The sequence below is a fragment of the Lynx canadensis genome, chromosome C2 (genome assembly GCF_007474595.2).
Source record: "Lynx canadensis isolate LIC74 chromosome C2, mLynCan4.pri.v2, whole genome shotgun sequence".
In the NCBI taxonomy this organism is placed as follows: Eukaryota; Metazoa; Chordata; class Mammalia; order Carnivora; family Felidae; genus Lynx; species Lynx canadensis.
In genome coordinates, this window is record NC_044311.2 from 84,961,243 (window position 1) to 84,981,092 (window position 19,850).

The 19,850-nt window shown below is 42.2% G+C and overlaps 1 protein-coding gene across 1 annotated transcript in view; it reads right to left on the bottom strand.

The window, feature by feature from the left end:
* Positions 1 to 1,687: 1,687 nt before the first annotated feature.
* The window catches only part of LSG1 (large 60S subunit nuclear export GTPase 1), a 39,868-nt gene continuing 21,705 nt past the window's right edge, over positions 1,688 to 19,850 (bottom strand). The window contains exons 8-14 of the mRNA XM_030329658.1: positions 15,437 to 15,853; positions 12,859 to 12,960; positions 12,578 to 12,721; positions 10,711 to 10,834; positions 8,354 to 8,433; positions 6,644 to 6,817; positions 1,688 to 3,801 (exon numbers count right to left, since the gene is read on the bottom strand). Coding sequence (XP_030185518.1) covers positions 3,622 to 3,801; positions 6,644 to 6,817; positions 8,354 to 8,433; positions 10,711 to 10,834; positions 12,578 to 12,721; positions 12,859 to 12,960; positions 15,437 to 15,853 — 1,221 coding nt within the window. The 3' untranslated portion in view covers positions 1,688 to 3,621. The remainder of the gene's footprint in view (positions 3,802 to 6,643; positions 6,818 to 8,353; positions 8,434 to 10,710; positions 10,835 to 12,577; positions 12,722 to 12,858; positions 12,961 to 15,436; positions 15,854 to 19,850) is intronic.

The following is a 19,850-nucleotide window of genomic DNA, read 5'->3' on the forward strand; positions in this document are numbered from 1 at the left end:
AGGAAGGGCTCGCACAGGAACCGTCCCCTGGGGCTGCAGGTGAACTCAAAGTGGCTAAGGGATGGAGGGGTGTGGAGCATCTACACAGAGAGACGTCTCTTACCAGGAATACTTGCTAGAAGATGGAGTCGGATGCTCTTCACAACTGTTGCACATTCATGAAGGTTAAATACCAAAGGCATACATCCAGAAATAAGCCCTCACATTTATGTTCAATTCTCGACAAAGGTGCTGAAACAATTCAGTGGGTAAACACTAGTCTTTTCAACAAACTGCTCTGGGGCTACTGGATGCCACATGCAAAAGAATGAAGTTGGTCCATCTTCTACCTCACACCAGATATGAAAACTTAAAATAGACCAGAGACCTAAACGTAAGAGCTAAAACTCTGAAACCCTTGGAAGGAAACATGGGGGTAAATCTTAATAACCTTGGATCTGCCAATAGTTTCTTAAATTTAACACCAAAAGCACAAGCAACCAAAGAAAAAAATGGATCCATTTGGACTTCACCAAAATCAAAACTGTGCTTCAAAGGCACTATCAGAAAATGAAAAGACAACCCACTGAATGGCAGAAAACATTTGCAAATTACACATCTGCTAAGGGACCTGTACCTAGAATGTACAAACAACTTTTATAACTCAGTAACAAGATAAATAACTCCATTAAAGAATGGACAGAGGGGACGCCTGGGTGGCTCAGTCGGTTAAGCGTCCAACTTTGGCTCAGGTCATGATCTCATGGTCCATGAGTTCGAGCCTGCGTTGGGCTCTGCACGGACAGCTCAGAGCCTGGACCCTGCTTTGGATTCTGTGTCTCCCTCTCTCTCTGCCTCTCCCCTGCTTGTGCTCTGTCTCTCTCGCTCTCAAAAATAAATAAACATTAAAAAAAAATTAAAAAATAAAAGAAATCCTCATTTAAAAAAGAATGGACAAAGGATCTGAATAGACATTTTCCATCTACAAGTGGGCAATAAGCACATGAGAAGATGCTCAACGTCATCTGGCATCAAGGGAATGCACATCAAAATCATGACATATCACTTTATACCCACTAGGATGGCCAAAACATAAAAAGACAGTAAGACAGTAATGTGTGTTGACAGAACTACGGAGAAAACTAGAACCTTTATACACCGTTGATGGAAAATGTAAAATGGTACACCCATTCTGCAAATCAGTATGGTAGCTACTCAAAGGTTAAATATATTGCACTTCCACTCCTAGATATATACTTAAGAATTAAAAACCACTCGGGGCGCCTGGGTGGCTCAGTCAGTTGAGCGTCCGACTTCGGCTCAGGTCATGATCTCACAGTCTGTGAGTTCGAACCCCATATCGAGCTCTGTGCTGATGGCTCAGAGCCTGGAGCCTGCTTCCGATTCTGTGTCTCCCTCTCTCTGCCCCTTCCCTGCTCATGCTCTGTCTCTCTCTGTCTCAAAAATAAATAAAAACATGAAAAAAAATTAAAAAAAAAAATTAAAAACCACACAAAAACCTGTACACAAACGTTCACAGCAGCACTGTATTCATGATAGACAGCAAGTGGAAACCAAATGCCTTTTAACCGATGAATGAATGAACAAAATGTGGTATGCCCACTCAGTGGAATGTATTATTTGGCAACAAAAAGCAATGAAATACTGAGAGATGTTAAAGCATGGATGAACCTTGAAGACATCAGGCTAAGTGAAAGCCAGTCACGAAAGGTCACATGGCTTATGATTCCTTTATTATGAACATATAGAATAGGCAAAACCATATATAAAGTAGATGAGGGTTTGCTTACGGCTGGGGGGGGGGATTGGGAGGATTGGGGGCCACTGGCTAAAGGGTCCTGGGTTTTTTGTGGCAGTAATGTAGAACTGGTTGTGGTGATGGTTATATAACTCTGAATATGCTAAGAACCGCTGAATTGTATCCTTTAAAACTGGTGAACTTGCATGGTATGTGAATATCTCAATAAAACTGTTACAAAAGTAATCAGGAACGTGAAGCGTATGTAATTACTTTTTCTAAGAAGTCTCATGTTTTAGCTATTACACTATCATTAAAGCAAAACTTATTCAAAATCAGTACATGCTCTGTCCATTCAGCATGGAAGTTTCTCCCAGACAACCGTGCCTGTTCTTCAGTGAATGGAACAAAGTAGGCTTTAACATGCTGATGCATGTTCCTCTTCTTCCATGGGCTTTTCAGACTGTCCCTTTCCTCAGATCAAAGGGAAGAACTAGAAGTATATTGTTGCAGATGGATGAACACAACTGCGGAACCTCTCTAGCTCTGCCTCAGGCTTGATCTGGAATAACCTTTCACCCGATATTCAAATGAAGAACTAGAACACTAATTCCTTACCTGTTTATAAACTATTCGTTGGCTTACCCACCGCTTTTGAGCAAACCTCCAGAATCCCCTCATGGGCTCTAAGGCCATGTGATGGCTCTTGCTAACTTCCTGCATCAGGGCCCTACTCCTGCTGTCCCCGGTTTCCAGTGCCTTTCCTGCCACACAGAAGGTGCTATCTGTTAAATAAACAAGTATATATTTTTTTATTCCCCAGGTGGAACACATTTTCAAATATATCTTAAATATACTCTGGCCACATCGGGCAAGGCTTAACTGCAAAGCTGTGGACGAACCGCGGGTCTGTCATCTTCTGATACATTTCACAAGACTGTTCATGGGCATGTGCATTTTTCTGGAGAAGGCATCCATAATGTCCGTTAGATTTCCAAAAACGTCTATCACACAACACAAGGAAAGGATCTGAGTTAAGGGAATAATGAGGCTCATAGAAAAAGGGAGACAAAAGTAAAGTGAGAGGCTAAAACAGGAATGGTACTATAAAAGGTAAACTGTCCTTGTCTCACTCTTGATGGTCCCTAAGTACTAAGGAGATCAGGCATCTATACCTAAAACAAAAACTAGCTGATTATCTGCCCATTTCCTCATGCCTGTGGTGAGCTTTAGAAAAACACACACTACCTTCTATAGTAGTGGCTCATGTTGACAGGGATCTTCAATAGAAGACTGGGCTCTCTGAGGCTTTTAAAGCTACAGAAGGTTGGGCTCTCTGAGGCTTTTAAAAACTACATCTGCTAGCCCCCTCATTCCAAGACCTGATGTGCCTTCTGCAATACCAGGGGACTGCTGGGTATGCATGTGAGGTTGAGAATCAGTAACCTATATAATGTTCTCAAAAGAATCCATCTAAAATCCCAGTCATGCTTTGGCAAATTACAACTGTTTAAAGAATGCAAAATGTCCAAATGGCAGTGTATCTACATAAACCAATAAAACGTCTGTTAGTGACCATTTAATTTTAGTATTTTTTTTTTTTAACCCAATTTACAAATTAGTATGCATGTGTATTTGTTTACACATTCAGTCATTCATTCCCTCATCTCAAATTCAGCCTTCTACAGGACAAAGTTTCTGGGGCTCCAAGATGACTGTGTTAGACTCGGTGCTCCACGGAGCCCCTGCGTCTTGATACTGGCTGTCTGGTGTGGCTGCGTGCCACAAGAAGCAGGGTCCATTTCACAGCATCACGGCCAAGAGCAGCTTCTGTTTCTTCTCCAGGTGCACAACGCAGACGCCATTTCCACTGCAGCCCAAGTTCACGTATCCAGGTGCTTATAGAGTCTACGAGTTTTCTCTTTTTTATTTCTGTTGCCATGTTTTTTCCAGGCCTTCCCAGCCCTGCCCTCAGAGCTCACAGCAGCTGTAGTCACCAGGCCACTCCCTGGCTTGTAGCCCATCACAGCCTGGACTCCTTTGGTCAAAGCTCTCACATTTTCCTAGGAAGTGAAGACAGCAGTATGGGAGATGTAAGCACAGTATTATTTATGGAGAACTCCAAGACAGAGGACTTCCACCCCCTTCACTGCTCCTCTCTCTCTCCCCATTCGTAAGTAAGTTTCTCCGCATTCTGTCGAGTGCATTCTCTTTGTCCTTCACTTTGCTTCAAATACCATCTGTAACTAGCCACTGAGCAAGCACTCCCTTTGCCTTCCTCATCTACCTCATACAGCCAGCCAGTAAGTTCTGTGGGCTCCAGACCCTAGCATTTGGTGTACCTATCCACTGTTCTCCACCACCCTGTTCTAGCCCCGGTATTCATTAGCTTTCACTGGAACACTGCAACACTCCCCACTTCTACTAGAGTTTAACAATCACGTATTTCTCTTTCCTCACAAACCTCTGATGGCTCCCTGTAGCCTGGGGAACCAAGTTCGTATTCCCTCAGCGGGTACACAAGACCACTTACAACATGGGCTCCTTATTGATAGAATCCACACTCCCATCTTTTTATGCCTTTGTTCACACTACTCCCTCTCTGCCTGGAGAATCGCCCTCACCACTCCTTCCAACCAGTACATTTATATTTGCCCTTAGAGTCCAGCTTAGATATCACCTCCTCTCTGTGGCGTTCACTCACCTACTCTCCTCCAGGCCCCAAGGGGGAACTGCTCCCCAATCTGGGTTCACAAATTACCTGACTTATACTTCTGCCCTAGACCTAACGTGTCACGTTACTTGTTAACTTGCCCATCTCCCCTTAGCTAGAATGTGATCTCCCTGAAAACAGTAATTATGTTTTCTTCCTTTTGATATCCTAGGTCCTAGTGTAGTATCCACATGTAATAGTGCTCAAAAAAGTTTCTGTAAACTTGTGATTTTATTTAAGTAGAGCAAAATGAAACAAAAAACTGAACAATTAAGTTTACTTAGTAAAAATAAAATTAATCCCATATGATTCTGCAAGTGCAAAGCAGTATTTCATGATTGTCTTAATAGAAGTAGGTCCAAGGAAGAACCTATGATCTTTCTGCCTATCAGTAAATTTCCTCCTAAATATTGGCAGACTTGGAAATAATTCAAACCAGGAGCCACAATAATCAAGTTCTAGCCCAGCCTTGCCATTTAAGACAAGTATCCTTGAATAAGTCACTTTGCCTCCTTAAGCCTCAATGGCCCCAGTGGTGGATAGCACTATCTGCTTGGCCTGTGTGAGGCACACAAATAAAGCATCATATAAATACAGAAAGAAATCACTCTGGATACAGATGACACCCCCTCCCCCTACCACCCTTTTATGGCTGTAGTAGTCACAAAAGGATTTAAAAAATATATTAAGTACAGTTATAGGATTTAACTGTTCTGCATATAAGTTTTCTTTATTTTCTTATGTTAAAAAATCTTTTTTAAATGTTTATTTTTGGGAGGGAGAGATAGAGAGTGCATGTGAGTGGGGGAGGGGCAGACAGTGAGGGAGACCGAGGATCTGAAGCAGGCTGCTCGCACACAGCAGAGAGCTCGATGTAGGGCTTGAACTCATGAACCGTGAGATCATGACCTGAGCCGAAGGTGGACAATTAAATGACCAAGCCACCCAGGTGCTCCTAAATTTGTTGTTTAAAGTGCAGCATATAAACTGTAGCTGTGATGTAAACAATGAAAGTTACTAAAATGTACTGGCTCAGAAAGACCACTAAACAGTAGAAAATATTTGCAAATTATAAATATGATAAAGGTTTTTATCAGAATTTATAAAGAACTCTTACAACTCAACAATAGGTAATTCTCCAAAGAAGATCTACATGTGCCAATGAGCACACAAGATTACCAACATCCTTAGGGAAATCAAAATCAAAATCATGAGATACCACTTCATATAGTAGGATGACTAAAGTAAAAAAAGACGGAAAATAAATACCAGTAAGGATATAAGGAAATTAGAGCCCTCATACCCTGACGGTGGGAATGTAAAATGGCACAGACACTTTGGAAAGTCTGGCAGTACCTCAAATGTTAAACATGTGGTTAACACATGACCCGGCAATCCCACCCCTAATTATATGCCCAAGAGAACTGAAAATCTATGTTCACACAAAAGCTTGTGCATGAATGTTCATAGCATTATTTATAATAGAAAAGGGGGGATGCTCGGGTGGCTCAGTCGGTCAAGCATCTGACTTCAGGTCACGATCTCATGGTTCATGAGTTAGAGCCCTACGTCGGGCTCTGTGCCGAGAGCTCAGAGCCTGGGACCTGCTTCAGATTCTAGGTCTCCCCCTCTCTCACGCTGTCTCTGTCTCTCTCTCAAAAATGAATACACATTAAAAAAAAAAAACTAAAAAAAAAAAAAAAATCATTTATCTTATAATAGAAAGGGGAAACAACCCAAATTCCATCTATGAGAAATAAACAAAATGTGACATATCCACTCAGTGAAATATTATTTGGCAATAAAAAGGAATAAAGTACTGATAAATGGATGAACCTTGAAGTCATTATGCCAAGTTAAAGAAGCCAGTCAAAAAAGACTACATAGTGGGTGATTTCATCTATATGAAATGTTCCGAATAGGCAAATCTATATAGGAGAAAGCTGATCAGTAGTTGGAAAAGGCTGGGGAGAGTGGGGAACGGTGAGTGACTGATAATGGGTACAACGTTTCTTTCTGGAGCGATGAAAACGTTCTGAAATTATGGTGATGGCTACACAACTCTGAATATACTATAAACTACTGAACTATACTTACAAAGGGTGGCTTTTACACTATGTGAATGGTTATTTCAATAGAACTGCTATATAATATATGCTGATCAGAAGTTAAAGAAAAACTTTAAAACTTACTTGATGGAAAAAACTTTTGTCAACTACATTTTCAATCTGTTTTGCTTTTTTATTTCCTCCTGGATGTATTTTTAGTTCACCACCATTCGTTTTGTTCTCTAGGAGTCGCTGGTGTTGATGCTGAAAGGTCACAGGGTCTCTTCCAGGAGGAGGATGACAGTACAGAAGTTTACCCTATGAAGACAAGAAGAGTTAACAGCACATCACGTGTTGTCTGTGTTCTCCCAGAAGAAAAATCCTCAAAGAAGACATCTCCGCCAAGCACCCTCTGACCAGCTTCCTTTTCTGAATTAAAAAAAAAAAAAAATTTTATTTAGAGAGAGTAAGAGTGTGAACAGAGGAGGGACACACAGAGAGACACAGAATCCAAAGCAGGCTCTGAGCTGTCAGCAGAGCCTGACGCGGGGCTCAAACCACAAACCGTGAGATCACGACCTGAGCCGAAGTTGGACGCTTAACCAACAGAGCCACCCAGGCGCCCCTTCCTGCTTTTTGATTAACCAAGCTGACTTCTGGTCACCTGCAAATGGAGAGTCCTAATGAATACACTGACTTACCTTTAAAGTGTTCTGAAGGCCTAGCCTGCCCACAGCCCGCAGACCAGGAGGAAATCTTTCTCCTCTGTGCTCCTTTTTACCTTGTTTGCATTTCCACTCGTGTTCTTCGGTGTACTTATGTGACTATACTTAGGCTAAGTGTTTTCCAAAATGAAAATCAGGATACAACTGCACAGCAGGATTATACTAATGCAGATGTTGGGCGGTCGCTCACTGGATGCAAATTTCCTGCTTCCCACCATAAACACTCTATAAACTGCGGTTTGTAACTCATCTTCTATAGTTTTATAAATGGCAAATGAATAAATAATTTATCCATACAAATACTCTACTGATTAACTACTTTCTTCCTGAACTGAAGGCAAGAGAGTATGGATGTTCAATTTTACTCCTATGCTTCCAAGAGCTCTGCTGATGTGGCATTCAGAAGAGGGAATCCTCACAACCAGTTATTACGGGAGACCCAAGATGCTTGTTTGCAGAAAGAATTAAGCTTAATACATAACAAGTACTGGGGGCTAATTATGCGCCAGGCACTGAGCTTAGTGGTGTGTGTGTCTCCACACACACGTTATTCTCATTTACTTCCCATAATAATCTCGTGAGACAGCTACTCTTCGTTCCTATTTTACTGATGAGGAAAACCCAAAACTTAGCACGTCCTCATCTGTGATGTGGACAGACTCGTTATGTATCTTTAATGAGACGACGCACCGAAAACAGCACTATTCTCGGCAGGGCTGTGAGTACCGTTACCGGGCGAGCGCAGGGAGAACGGCATACGGACGCTCCGCTCCCAGGAGGACTGTGACACAGCTGCAAGAGGAGCTGCAGGCGATGGCAAAGCCAGAGGCACGCATTTATCACTTTCGCTGACAACGTGCAGAGAGCTTTCTCTCTCGTAATTGTGCTGTTGGTTCCATCTCTGGCTCACATGACGCCAACTCCCCCGGATCAAGAAAGCCACGCCGAGGCTGCGGATCTCCTCCCGCAGAAGACCCGCGCCAACCTTGCCAACACTGGATCTTGCCAATTACAATACGCCCTCAACGAGAAAATCCCTCCTTTGTGACACAACAGGTTGCTGGCGTCTAGGCGCCGTGAGAGAGGAGGCCTGCTCACTCAAGAGCATCGAGGAGCTGGGCTCACTTACACTGACGTAGTCCTTCAGGATATAGCGAGCAGACCGAGGCTGGTCTGGCTGCCCGTGCGCAGTCATGAATCCTCGCATATCTGTGAGGAGAGATGGGTTGTGCAAAACTGAAGTTAGAAGACGGCAAATCACAACGAAGACAACTGAGGTGAAGGAAGTTTAGTCCATTACCACACCAACTACGCATCCTTACTCTCTAGCTTTAAAAAGCAACTGTCATGGTAGAAGACATTCTGGTAGCATTATAAAGACCTCCGACAATCTGGGTGAACAGACCACACTGTTCTGATAGCCTAGCACCAAGGGCTGACACACACATTCAATCTCTCTCCACTCCAGTTATTTCTTTCATCTCTTGATTTGAAACATTTACATACGGAGGCCACCTGTAGAATGCTATGCCGTCACTACAATTAGCAAAACCAAAAGCAATATAGTAAGTCTTCTTGTTTAATAATGTATCTATGCTTTTTCCCAATTTCCCAAACATACAACAAAGATCCCTCTAATGCTAACTCAACTAGAGGGGGTAGCAGAGCCTAGTGGTTAAGAATATGGCCTTTGGCAGACGGGTTGGGTTAAAAATAGCTCCTTCACTTAGTAGCTGTGTATTGGCTCTTCCAGTTCAGAAGAAAATAGTTAGAAACCTAGATCGCACAATACATAAAAAAACACGTAGGCAGATTAAAAATCTAAAGATACATAAAAAAAAGACATTACAGGAAAATAGTTTTATCCTTTTAAGATAGGGAAGGCCCTCCCAAGTAAAACACCAAACACCATCAAGCCAAAAAGGAAAAAGTCTGTTAAAACTGTTAACATATATAGGGCTAAAGACACCACAAAGAAGTCCTACAAATCCTTAAAAGAACAAAAGATGCATAGAAAAAGGTGATTCCCAGAAGAAACAGAAATGGCCAGCATATGCACAGATGTTCCATTTCATTAGTAAAGATACGCAAATTAAAGTTATTTAGCAATGTCTTATGAACCATCAGAGACTATTCTTAAAAAAAAAAATTTTTTTTTAATGTTTATTTACTTTTGAGAGAGACAGAGACAGAAAGTGAGTGGGTTAGGGGCAGAGGGAGGGGGAGACACAGAATTGGAAGCAGGCTCCAGGCTCCGATCTGTCAGCATAGAGCCTAACGTGGGGCTCAAACTCACGAGCTGTGAGATCATGACCTGAGCCGAAGTTGGACGCTCAACCGACTGAGCCACCCAGGTGCCCCTGTCAGAGACTATTCTTTACAGACCTGCAAAATGATCTTAGAAACTATACGTATGTGGTCATCCATCTTTACAAACTGGCTTTTTCCTTACTCTGATTTTATCAGCATTAGATGAAAAATCTTAAAAAACGATTACTTTTAGTTTTATCTGGAAGTCCAATCAAATGGAAAGTCTGGTGGAAGCCCACTACTGGAGAGAGGTCTGGAATATGAAACTCAGGCTATGCGCCACTGATTAGACACCACTGTAGGCAAGTCATTTCATGCTCTGATTTTAGATTACTCGTCTTAAAAAAAAAAAAGAGGTGAGAGGTGGAGTGATCTTTAAAGTCTCTTACGTGGTTTTGTGACTACACCGGTCTCATCACAAATGCTTAATATTTATCCTCTTTAAAGTCTCTCAACTAAGCTAAGTTCAAGTTAATGTCAAACAAGGTTTCCGAGGGACTGATGGAAGGCTGTTTTGTGTCCCTACCCTGACCACATTCAGCAACATCCCAATCTGAGGGCTTTCCCTTCCAATGCTGCCCTCACAACTCTCCTACCTGCTCTGACAGCATATTCATTTCCTTCCCAACATCCCTTTTCTTCCCTGTTTGGGAGAAGACTCCAGAAAGAGCCAGCACAGCCTCAATCTGAATCGTGTCTACACCTGGTTATCTTCTGAACAGTTTATGCCCTCAGGGCCTTTTCTTAGAGGCATGTGACAACTGCTGGTTCTTGCTGGTGCTCTCTGTGGGAGCTTTCAACAGTCTGTATCTAGGCATTCAACAGGGAGGGGCCTGACTGCTATAGTGAAAGCAAAGGGCAGACCTGAGGAGAGGCAAGGGATTCAAAGCATCTCCTCCTCTAACTCCAGAAAGCACTTACCACACTGAAGTAAAATGCTACTCACGGAGCAGTCAGCTCCCCTCCCTTACTGCTGCACTCTGAACCCACCACCAAAGCAGCTAGCTGGAGGCAAGGCCAACAGAGACAACGAAAGCACAAACCTTGGAAGATGACATGACAAATGCTAAGGAAAAATGTAAATTTCTATCTCTGCAGGAGTAGTTGCTCTCATTAACTATGTTGTTACTTTTTGTTCATTTAATTGTTCATGTTTTAAAATAAATCACAACTCACATCCATAAGCTGTCAACAGTTCTTCTGATGTCGGAGGTCGATGGGGATCTTCATCCTCTCTAGGCTTTATGATATTAATGCCATAGGTAGCTTCTAAAACATATCTCGGAATATTCTGGCAAACATAAGCTTGTCAAGGAATCCATTACCTTGAACTGACCCCTCCCCACCACGGCTTCTGACACATGCCTCTAATTCTGAGACCATGGTACCTTAGCACTCCTATGACCGAAGCCTTTTTATGTCTCCAAAAAAGAAGTACACTTATTCATTAATTTTCAAATGCTTTCTCTTTAAATACCATTATACCTTATACCGGCTATTCATGCACATGCCCCATATGCCCCCGAGACCGAATCCAGAAAGGGCAGGATCCATGGCTGATTCATGCTCATAGCTTCCACAGAACCCAACCTTATCTGGCTTGTAATTAATGCTCAATACACATCAGATTATTAATTCAAACAGAAAACGGAAAATATACAGAAAAGCATAAATAATGTAACAACTGTGTTCCCAACTATCAAGAAGTGGTAACAATTTCGTCTATTAAAAATTGTATTACAGGGGCCCCTGGGTGGCTCAGTCAGTTAAGCGTCCGACTTTGGCTCAGGTCATGATCTCAGTCTGTGAGTTCGAGCTCCACGTTGGGCTCTGTGCTAACAGCTCAGAACCTGGAGCCTGTTTCAGATTCTGTGTCTCCCTCTCTCTCTGACCCTCCCCCGTTCATGCTCTGTCTCTGTCTCAAAAATAAATAAATGTTAAAAAAACCATTTTTTTAAAAAATTGTATTACAAATGCAAACCTCCGCCGGTCTGCTTCTCCCACTTTCACACTCACATGTATCTATTAATGCAAAGTACTGTTCTGTGAGGTGACAATTTTTGCAGAAATGGGTGTCACACCGTACATGTGATCTTTCGAGATCTACAGAGGTTACCACAGGCAGACTTAGTGCAGTATTTTTAACAACTATATACTATTCTATTTTAGCGATATACTGTATTTTATCAATCCTGGCAGATGAATTCTTTCTCATTATTTCTTACAGGAAGAGAAATCAAATTGGGGTAAATAAAATGCGGTGGCCTTCAGGGCAGTCATGAAGAATCTTGTCAAGAACTGTACAGGGCCAGAAATTTCACGCTACTTATAAATTAACAAATTGGCATGTCAGTTTCACGGAGTCTCCTTCCTATCTTCCTCCAGCATCCACGGAACAGTAACAGACTAACCTGTTGGCTTGTAAGTAGAGTAAGATCTTAAGACACTGTGGTTCTTAACAATATTTTTTTCATGTCACACACTATCCTAGGTGCTTCACATAAGTTAACTCATTATGCTGGGAAGCAGCAGAGTTCCTTTTTTTTTTTGGTAGGCCTATTTGCATACTTTAAAAGCATGCTGGGATTTTGATTGGGATTGCATTGCATTGCACTGATGTATCAATTTGAAGAGAATTGACATTTTAAGAGTATGAAGTCTTTCAAACCATAAACACGTATATCTCTCCATTCAGGTCTTATCAACCGTGAAGGAGCTATTATTACTGGCACTTTTCAGAAAAGAGAGTTTCTGGAAGGTTAAGCAAGCTTATCACACAAATAGTCAAATGGCAGTGTCAGGATTCAGGTTTGCAACTCGGGGCTGAGATCCAAGACTGGGCTCTTCCACTGATTCCAGGCGACACTGCTGCACTCAGGACATGAGGTTCTGCAATCCTGATGCTACCTCACATATAAACTTGGGCAGGTTACTGTTAAGTGTTTCAGGTTTTTCAATACATCCAATGCAAAGCCAAGTCCAAAACAAACTTGAAGCCCTAGTGTACACATAACAACCAGTCTTTCTAAAGCAGAAAGGATATTAGTGACACAGGGGGAACGTGGTCTCTCATTTGGTCAATAGGGAGGATTCCATTGCAAGTCATTTCTGCCTTGGTAGAGACGAAGGATGGCATCACCAGGCCCGGGCAGTCACATAAGCAGAGGCCAGGTTCCACATAGAGAGTCTGAAAGACAAGTGAGAGGTTTACGCTGGGCACACAGCAGAGGAAGGGAAAAGACCACCACGCGAGTGGTGAAGAACTCAGAAAACCCAGCCGGAGGAACTGGCTAAGGAGGAAACAGGCTGATGCTGCAGAAATACCTGAAAATGCTTGGTGTGACCAGGTGTGGCAGACACAGACACTTTCTTGTTGCCCATGATGGTGTTGATTGTGGAACTCTTACCAACATTCGGGTAGCCCACCTGCAAGAGACACCTAAGTTACTAGCGTCTGACAGTACGTGTATCAAACCCAAAGATAATACATAAATAGTGCAACTCCAGCGTGTCTGGTTGCTTCAAAAGATTATTTGAGATAGGTGCTGTTTGTGGACAATTTGTTCCCCTGCAGTGTGGATGTATTTATTCAGACAGGTCTCCAGTGATGCACAGTCAAGCTAAGTACATTTTATTTGTAGAGGTCTTGCTGTAACAGCAGATATTACAGTAAACCTCAGCCCCTTGTTCTCAGCTCTACCCACGATGTCCCATCTTACAGGCATTTCAGTTTCTGTTGTATTTTCCACACTGTGGGTGAAGTCAAGCATCAGATAGGTATTTTAATCATCACAACACACAATCACTTTGGCACATGGACTTGCTGTGGGTTAACAAGCTATTAAAACTCTTCAGTGAGTCTTAGCAGGATCATATAAAGATTCTCAAATAAATGCTCAAATCATGCCAGTCTTGCTCCAGGCTTTTTCTTAGGTTTTTTCCCCTGTACCTCTAAATCCAATTCCTTCTTACCTGGTTCAAACAATCCTCCGTCAGCATGACTGGAAGATTACAAATACTGATCCCATGGAACATAAAACCCCAAACCTTCCACCCCCAGTACAGGCCTCGTACACCCCAGTACACCCTCGTACACCCCAGTACAGGCCTCACTTCCACTGCTCAGCTTCGCTCTTGCCCCTCTCCATGCTTAGCCATACTGCCACCTGCTGGTCCATGGACACACTTCCATTCCTGGGGCTTGGTTTAAACCTTTACCTTGTTTGTCTGAAGGCCCTTCCTTCCATTGTCACATTGTACTTTAAGGTGCAACCTCTTACATAAATATGTCAGACAACTGCTCATTAATTTCAATATTCTCATGTTTTGTGTTTATTTATATCTTGATTACATAACATGTTACCATTTGTTTACATGTCCTTTGTTGGGGACAGGGGACTTCTGTTGCTGTCATCTCCCCCACCTCCTGCAGACCAGGCTCCTCATTATACAACTCCTATAGGGCGCTGGATGTCCTCTCTACCACTCCCTACACTTGGAATTAGAAGTTCTGGGAGGGTGGAGATACACTGACTGTCATGGCCCAGCAGGACGCCTGGCATGTGGCCGGTGATCAATAAATGTTCACAGGATGAGTAAATTAACCTATTTTCAAGATTTCTAGAGTAAGACATTCAGAAAGTGGCAAGGCTGCTTAGCATGTCCGTAAATGTGAGAAATAAACTAGCTTTAGGGAAGCTGGGCTTTCTGGTGGCATATGGAAAATGAATTTTTAGCAATAATATATAGAAGTGGAGTTGTAAAGCTAAGAGAAATTAGCTACATTTCCCAAAGTTTATAGCAAGTAAATCCGTTCCACTGTAGAACTGGGAATATCACTAGGTCTGCCTGGCTCCAGGGACAATTCCTTTAACTAGTGTTCTAAAATAAAATGTCAATCTGCTATAATCATTTTAAGTACGCTTTGGGAGGGGGACAGTGCTTCAAAACAATTAGGATTGCTCTACTCGGCACGTAACTTAAAAGCTAGAAGATTTTAAGGCTGCCATGATCTACTTTCTTTCACTGTTTTGTTTTCTTGCCTGGATGGAAGATCTATAAAATACCTTCTCTAACATCTTACACTTCCTTAGCTAAAGATGGGGCCGTCTGGAGCTCTACTGTACACCCCTGAGGTTTGGGTACTTCTCACAGCCACCTCTAGAATTAGTGTATATGTAGCTAGGGACGTGATCTCCTTTCCCGTTTTTTGTTTATTTTTGAGAGAGTGCGCACACATGTGCACGAGCGGGAAAGGGGCAGAGAGAGGGGGACAGAGGATCCGAAGCAGGCTCCACACTGTAAGCCATGAGCCAGATATGGGGCTGGAACTCACGAACTGTGAGATCATGACCTGAGCCGAAGTCGGAGGATCAACCAACTGAGCCACCCAGTAGCCCCTCCTTTCCCCTATTCTTATGCAACCAAAGCACCAATCTTGTTGTACCTGGCCCAAAGATGTTGGGATTCTCCCTAGAATGCATCTGGAACATTTACAGTACAAATTTGCAAGGATCACATGACACCATAAGCCTCCAGAAGGTAAGAATATTGACCTGGAAGACTGAAAATGGTCTTAAAAGTGCTCTTTTCCAAGTACTTCTTGGGAAGTCACATGACTGGTAGCGCTGAACTGGAAGGAGCTGAACTGGTAGAGCTGAACTGGGAGAAGATAATTACTATGAAAAGAGGTATAGCCAATGTAAGCCTTGAAAGAGTACACTTTTGACTTTTCCTGTCACACGGCCTACTCCCACAATGCCAGTGGGCAATAAGAGGGCAATAACGTTCCCAATGATGCCAGAAGCCTGGTTAGTAGTCCCTTGGATTCCAGTGTAGCTACCAATGGATTGGATATAAAGATACCCATGTGGTAACAATCTCAGGACCTATTTCACCTTACCAGTCCAATGGTAAGCTGTCCGTCTTTCACTTTCTTCCCGGTGTGTAGCTGCTTAAAGATCTCCAATAACTCCTGCCTTGATACCAGGTGGCTGAAATTGCGTGTGTGCCTCTTCTCCAGGGTGTTCCTGCCCTGAGCCTCAGAATCCACAGTACAGCTTTCCTTCCTGTCCCAGCCACAGGGCTCTTCGTCAGGGTTGCTGTCCTCTTCCGAACACGTCTGCCAAACTTCCTCCTCCTCCTCCTGACAGTCCTCGTACTCACTGTTGTCTTCATCGCTACTGGCAACTTCACCAAGTGGCGGGGATCCTCCGTCCAGGAGCTGTTCGGTCTCACTGTGAGGATTTTCAGCCTCATCACAACTGGAGTTTTCAGACTCGGTTGTATTGGCTTCTCCAGCACCCTCGTTCACATGTTCCTGATGAAATAACAGAAACCACAAAAGTTCAGAAGGGTAGAACAATGGCATCTTTCATTCTAATGAAAGTATTCAGAGTTGGTTATTGAAGAACAGAGGACAAGAAAAGCCATGAAGGAGACCAGAAAAGGTGAAAACAGGGAGACAATGTAAGTCTTTCAGTGCAAGGACACAACCAAACTATCAACAGTGGTGCCCTCTGGGGACGGGAGGAACAGTGGACCGTCACTTTATGCGTTCCTGTATTATCTGAACTCTGTACAAACAACATGCGTTACTTCTGTAATAGATACATCTTTAAAGAAAGCAAGAGCTTAGAAAAGCCCATGTCAAGCTAAATTCTTTGTCAGTATGCCATTTTACAACGGCCTATAGAACAAAGCATTTCTCGTTAACAATAAAACATTTAACATTCTCTTCTCTGCACAAAGCAAGAAGAGCAGAATTTATAATTTGAGTTTTTTACATTTGCATTTTTAAAGACTGGTTTGCATATTTAAGGAAACTGCTATTCCTTTATAATTGCCTTTAATAAATCAAAGTGCTGTGCAGCACAGCTCCCTCAGGATGAAATAAACAAAACTCAACTCCACATGCGAAAATTATTCACATATGCAAAAAAGAAAAAAAAGATAAAAATCATTTACTCTTTAGGGATGTGTAAATTCTTCTGAATTCCTACTGATATTAAAGCAAAACTAAGACAATTTATGGTATTACTATATTGATTTGTATCAACAGGAGTGAATTGGTCTGGATTTAGAAGTGATGCAAACCTGGTATCATTTCTAAATTACCTAATGTTAGAATGAGTAATCATCACAGAAGAGGACACAGGGAGTTAAACAGGTATCCTAAATTTTAGGAAAGTAGTGACATAAACCATCACAGAAAATAGGCATGATTCCACAGTCAAGCCTGGTGAGTCAAAAAGAAACAGCATGAGGGTGCCTATGTGGCTCAGTTGGTTAAGCATTGAACTCTATGATCTCACGATTCGTGGGTTTGAGCCCCACGTTGGGCTCTGTGCTGACAGTGCAGGGCCTGCTTGGGATTCTCGCTCTCTCTCTCGCATGCGCTCTTTGGCCCTCCCCGCTCATGTTCTCTCTCTCTCAAAAAAACAAAAAAACAAAAAAACCCACAAAACTTAAAAAAAAAACAACCCACAACAAAATAGTATGGCTTCTAACAGAACTACAGAACTGGGAGCAATTTCTATGAGAAATGAACAATGAGTGTAAAGAAGACGGTGTGTCTTCACCGTGAACTCTTCTGGATCATTTCAAAATATGAAAGAAACAGGTAACAATAATGTGAACCAGGGGCATCTCGATGGCTCAGTTGGTTTGTGGGTTTGTATATGGGGCTCTGCGATGACAGTGCAGAGCGTGCTTGGGAATTTCTCTCTCTGCCCCACCCAATGCACGTGCACTCTCTCTCTCTCAAAATAAATAAATAAAGACTTTTAAAAAAGACCCCACCTAAAACTAGAAGCAGTTTAGGTTCAGGAAAAATGAGAAGGACAACAGAAGGACTTCGTGGCAGTTACAGTAAAATAAAAATAAGGGGAAAGCCAATTTCTTAGGAAAACAGTGCAATTTAACAGATGGCCAAGAAAAAACTAAGGTACTCGGCTTGAAAACTGTCATGCTCTTTCAAATAAGAAGGGGTTAAACAACTGTAAAGGAAGAACCAAGCTTCAGATAGGCGAGTACAGTGATTATCAAACTATTTCTAGTAAGTTCATGTTTGATACTCAAATGACAGATGTGATTACTGATACATCACAACAGTAGTTAGTTATTGGTCTTGAGAAATCATGAAAAACATCAGAGACTTCAGAAGACCTGGGAGGAGTAAATGATGGCTAACTTAAGAAGGAAGAAAGAATATCTTCCATAACCACACACTGTTAACTCAGAGTTGGATATGGGAGTAAGTCCTCAAGGCAGCTGGTGAGCCCTAAAAAGATAGTCATCAACAGGAGGCAACAAGGGTTTCCTGAGAACAGATTATGTAAAAAAGTGGAACGTACTACTTGGTAACAGTTCAGGGAAGACTACAGATGTAGAAACTAATCCTATTTTCATTTTTGATAATTTAAAAATACAACAACAAAAACCTTCAGTAAGATGCTGACTCCCAGGAAAGAGGTGAAACAGAAATAGTGGTTAAGAGGACAAACTAGGAAGCCAGACTACCTGAGGATAATAAGCACTTACATTTACTGTTGAGAAGATTAAATGAATAAAATATACAAAGTGCTTAGGATAGTGGTGCCTGGCACAGAATAAACTTTTTATGGGTTAGTTTTTATTAACAATAGTAACAACAGAATGATCCTTACTGTTCTATCCTTGCAAACACATCTGTATTCATCACATCAGAATGCTTATTAGTACCAAGTGCTTAGAAAGTTCACAAAAGGTTACAGAGCTCTCCCCTTGGTTCTGACCTGTTTAACATCAATGACTGGAAAGAATATACAGAAGCACAAACACACAACATCTGCAGATTCAAAGCTAGAAGGAGAGAAAAGCAAATTGCACAACCAAAATGAATTCTCTACCTTAGCCCCAAACACTAACAATATTTCAGAGGAACAGTACTGTCCTAAGTTGAGCCTGAGTGGCTCACTTGGTTGAACATCTGAATTAAGCTCAGGTCATGATCTCATGGTTTGTGAGTTCGAGCCCCGCACTGGGCTTGCTGCTGTCAGTGTAGGGCCCAACTTGGATCCTCTGTCCGCCCCTCTCTCTGCCCCTCCCTCACTTGCGCTCTCTCATGCGTGCGCTTGTGCGCGCTCTCTCTCTCAAAAACAAACAAAAACCAACCACAAACACAAAAACTTTTTCCATATGTAAATATGGGGCGAGATTTGCATTAAGTCTTTTCATTTTTAAAAGATATTTGAGGGATTTGGTTGTTCACAGGTTAAATTAGCCAAGACCATAATATAGCTCCTTTGAAACGGGGTGAATTAACAAAAACTCTGAATTACTAGGAGTATCCTGATTACAAGAAGTTAATAGTCTCTCTGTATACATCCTGGGCAAACCATATCTAGAATAACATATTCAATTAGGTGCCACCAATTTTAATGTTATCCTGACACAGGCAAACAGACACTTGAGATGAAGAGTGCCCCAGATATTGTGTCCATAATGAATAGAAAGGCAGAAAATACATACAGTTTGCAGAAGAGAGAACTAAGGGGACAAAGGAAGAGTCCTTAGATCAAGGGTTAGGGAGGCCAACTTAGCTTCACTAAACTGAAAAACTTTTTCTTTAACATTTTTTTTTTTTTATTTTTTATTGAGAGAGATTGTGTGTGTGCATGTGCGAGCAAGCGGGGTGTGGGGGTGGATGGGGGAGTGGGGGAGGGGAGAGAGGCAGGAGAGACAGAATCTTAAGCAGGCTCCACTCTCAGCACGGAGCTCAACAGGGGGCTAGACCCATGACCCTGGGATCATGACCTGAGCTGAAATCAAGAGCTGGACCAACTGAGTCACGCTGACACCCCTGAAGAACTTTCTAAATGAAGACAGGAACAGTGAGCTACCAGGTCTCTGTCATTTAATGTAGTCACAGAGAGATTATCTGACTGTTTGCCATGGAGGTGAGCTAACCTATAAACTCATCAGGAGAGGGTATTATATTCACTGATAACCAGCTCAACACACAAGTCAATACATGGTTGACAGAGATAAAAGGAGAAGGCTAGGAAAAAAAGTGTTACTTTAGGTCTCTTCCAGATCTAAGATTCTACTACTAATTTCATTTCATAGTTATTATTAGTTATTAGTTACATTTTTTATTAAAAAACAAACCCCAGGGGCACCTGGCTGGCTCAGTTGGTGGAGCATGTGACTCGATCTGTGAGTTCAAGCCCTACGATGGGTGGAGATTGGGTGTAGAGATTACTTAAAACAAGCACACAGGGCGCCTGAAGCTCAGTGAGTTAAGCATCTGCCTTCAGCTCAGGTTATAACCTCGC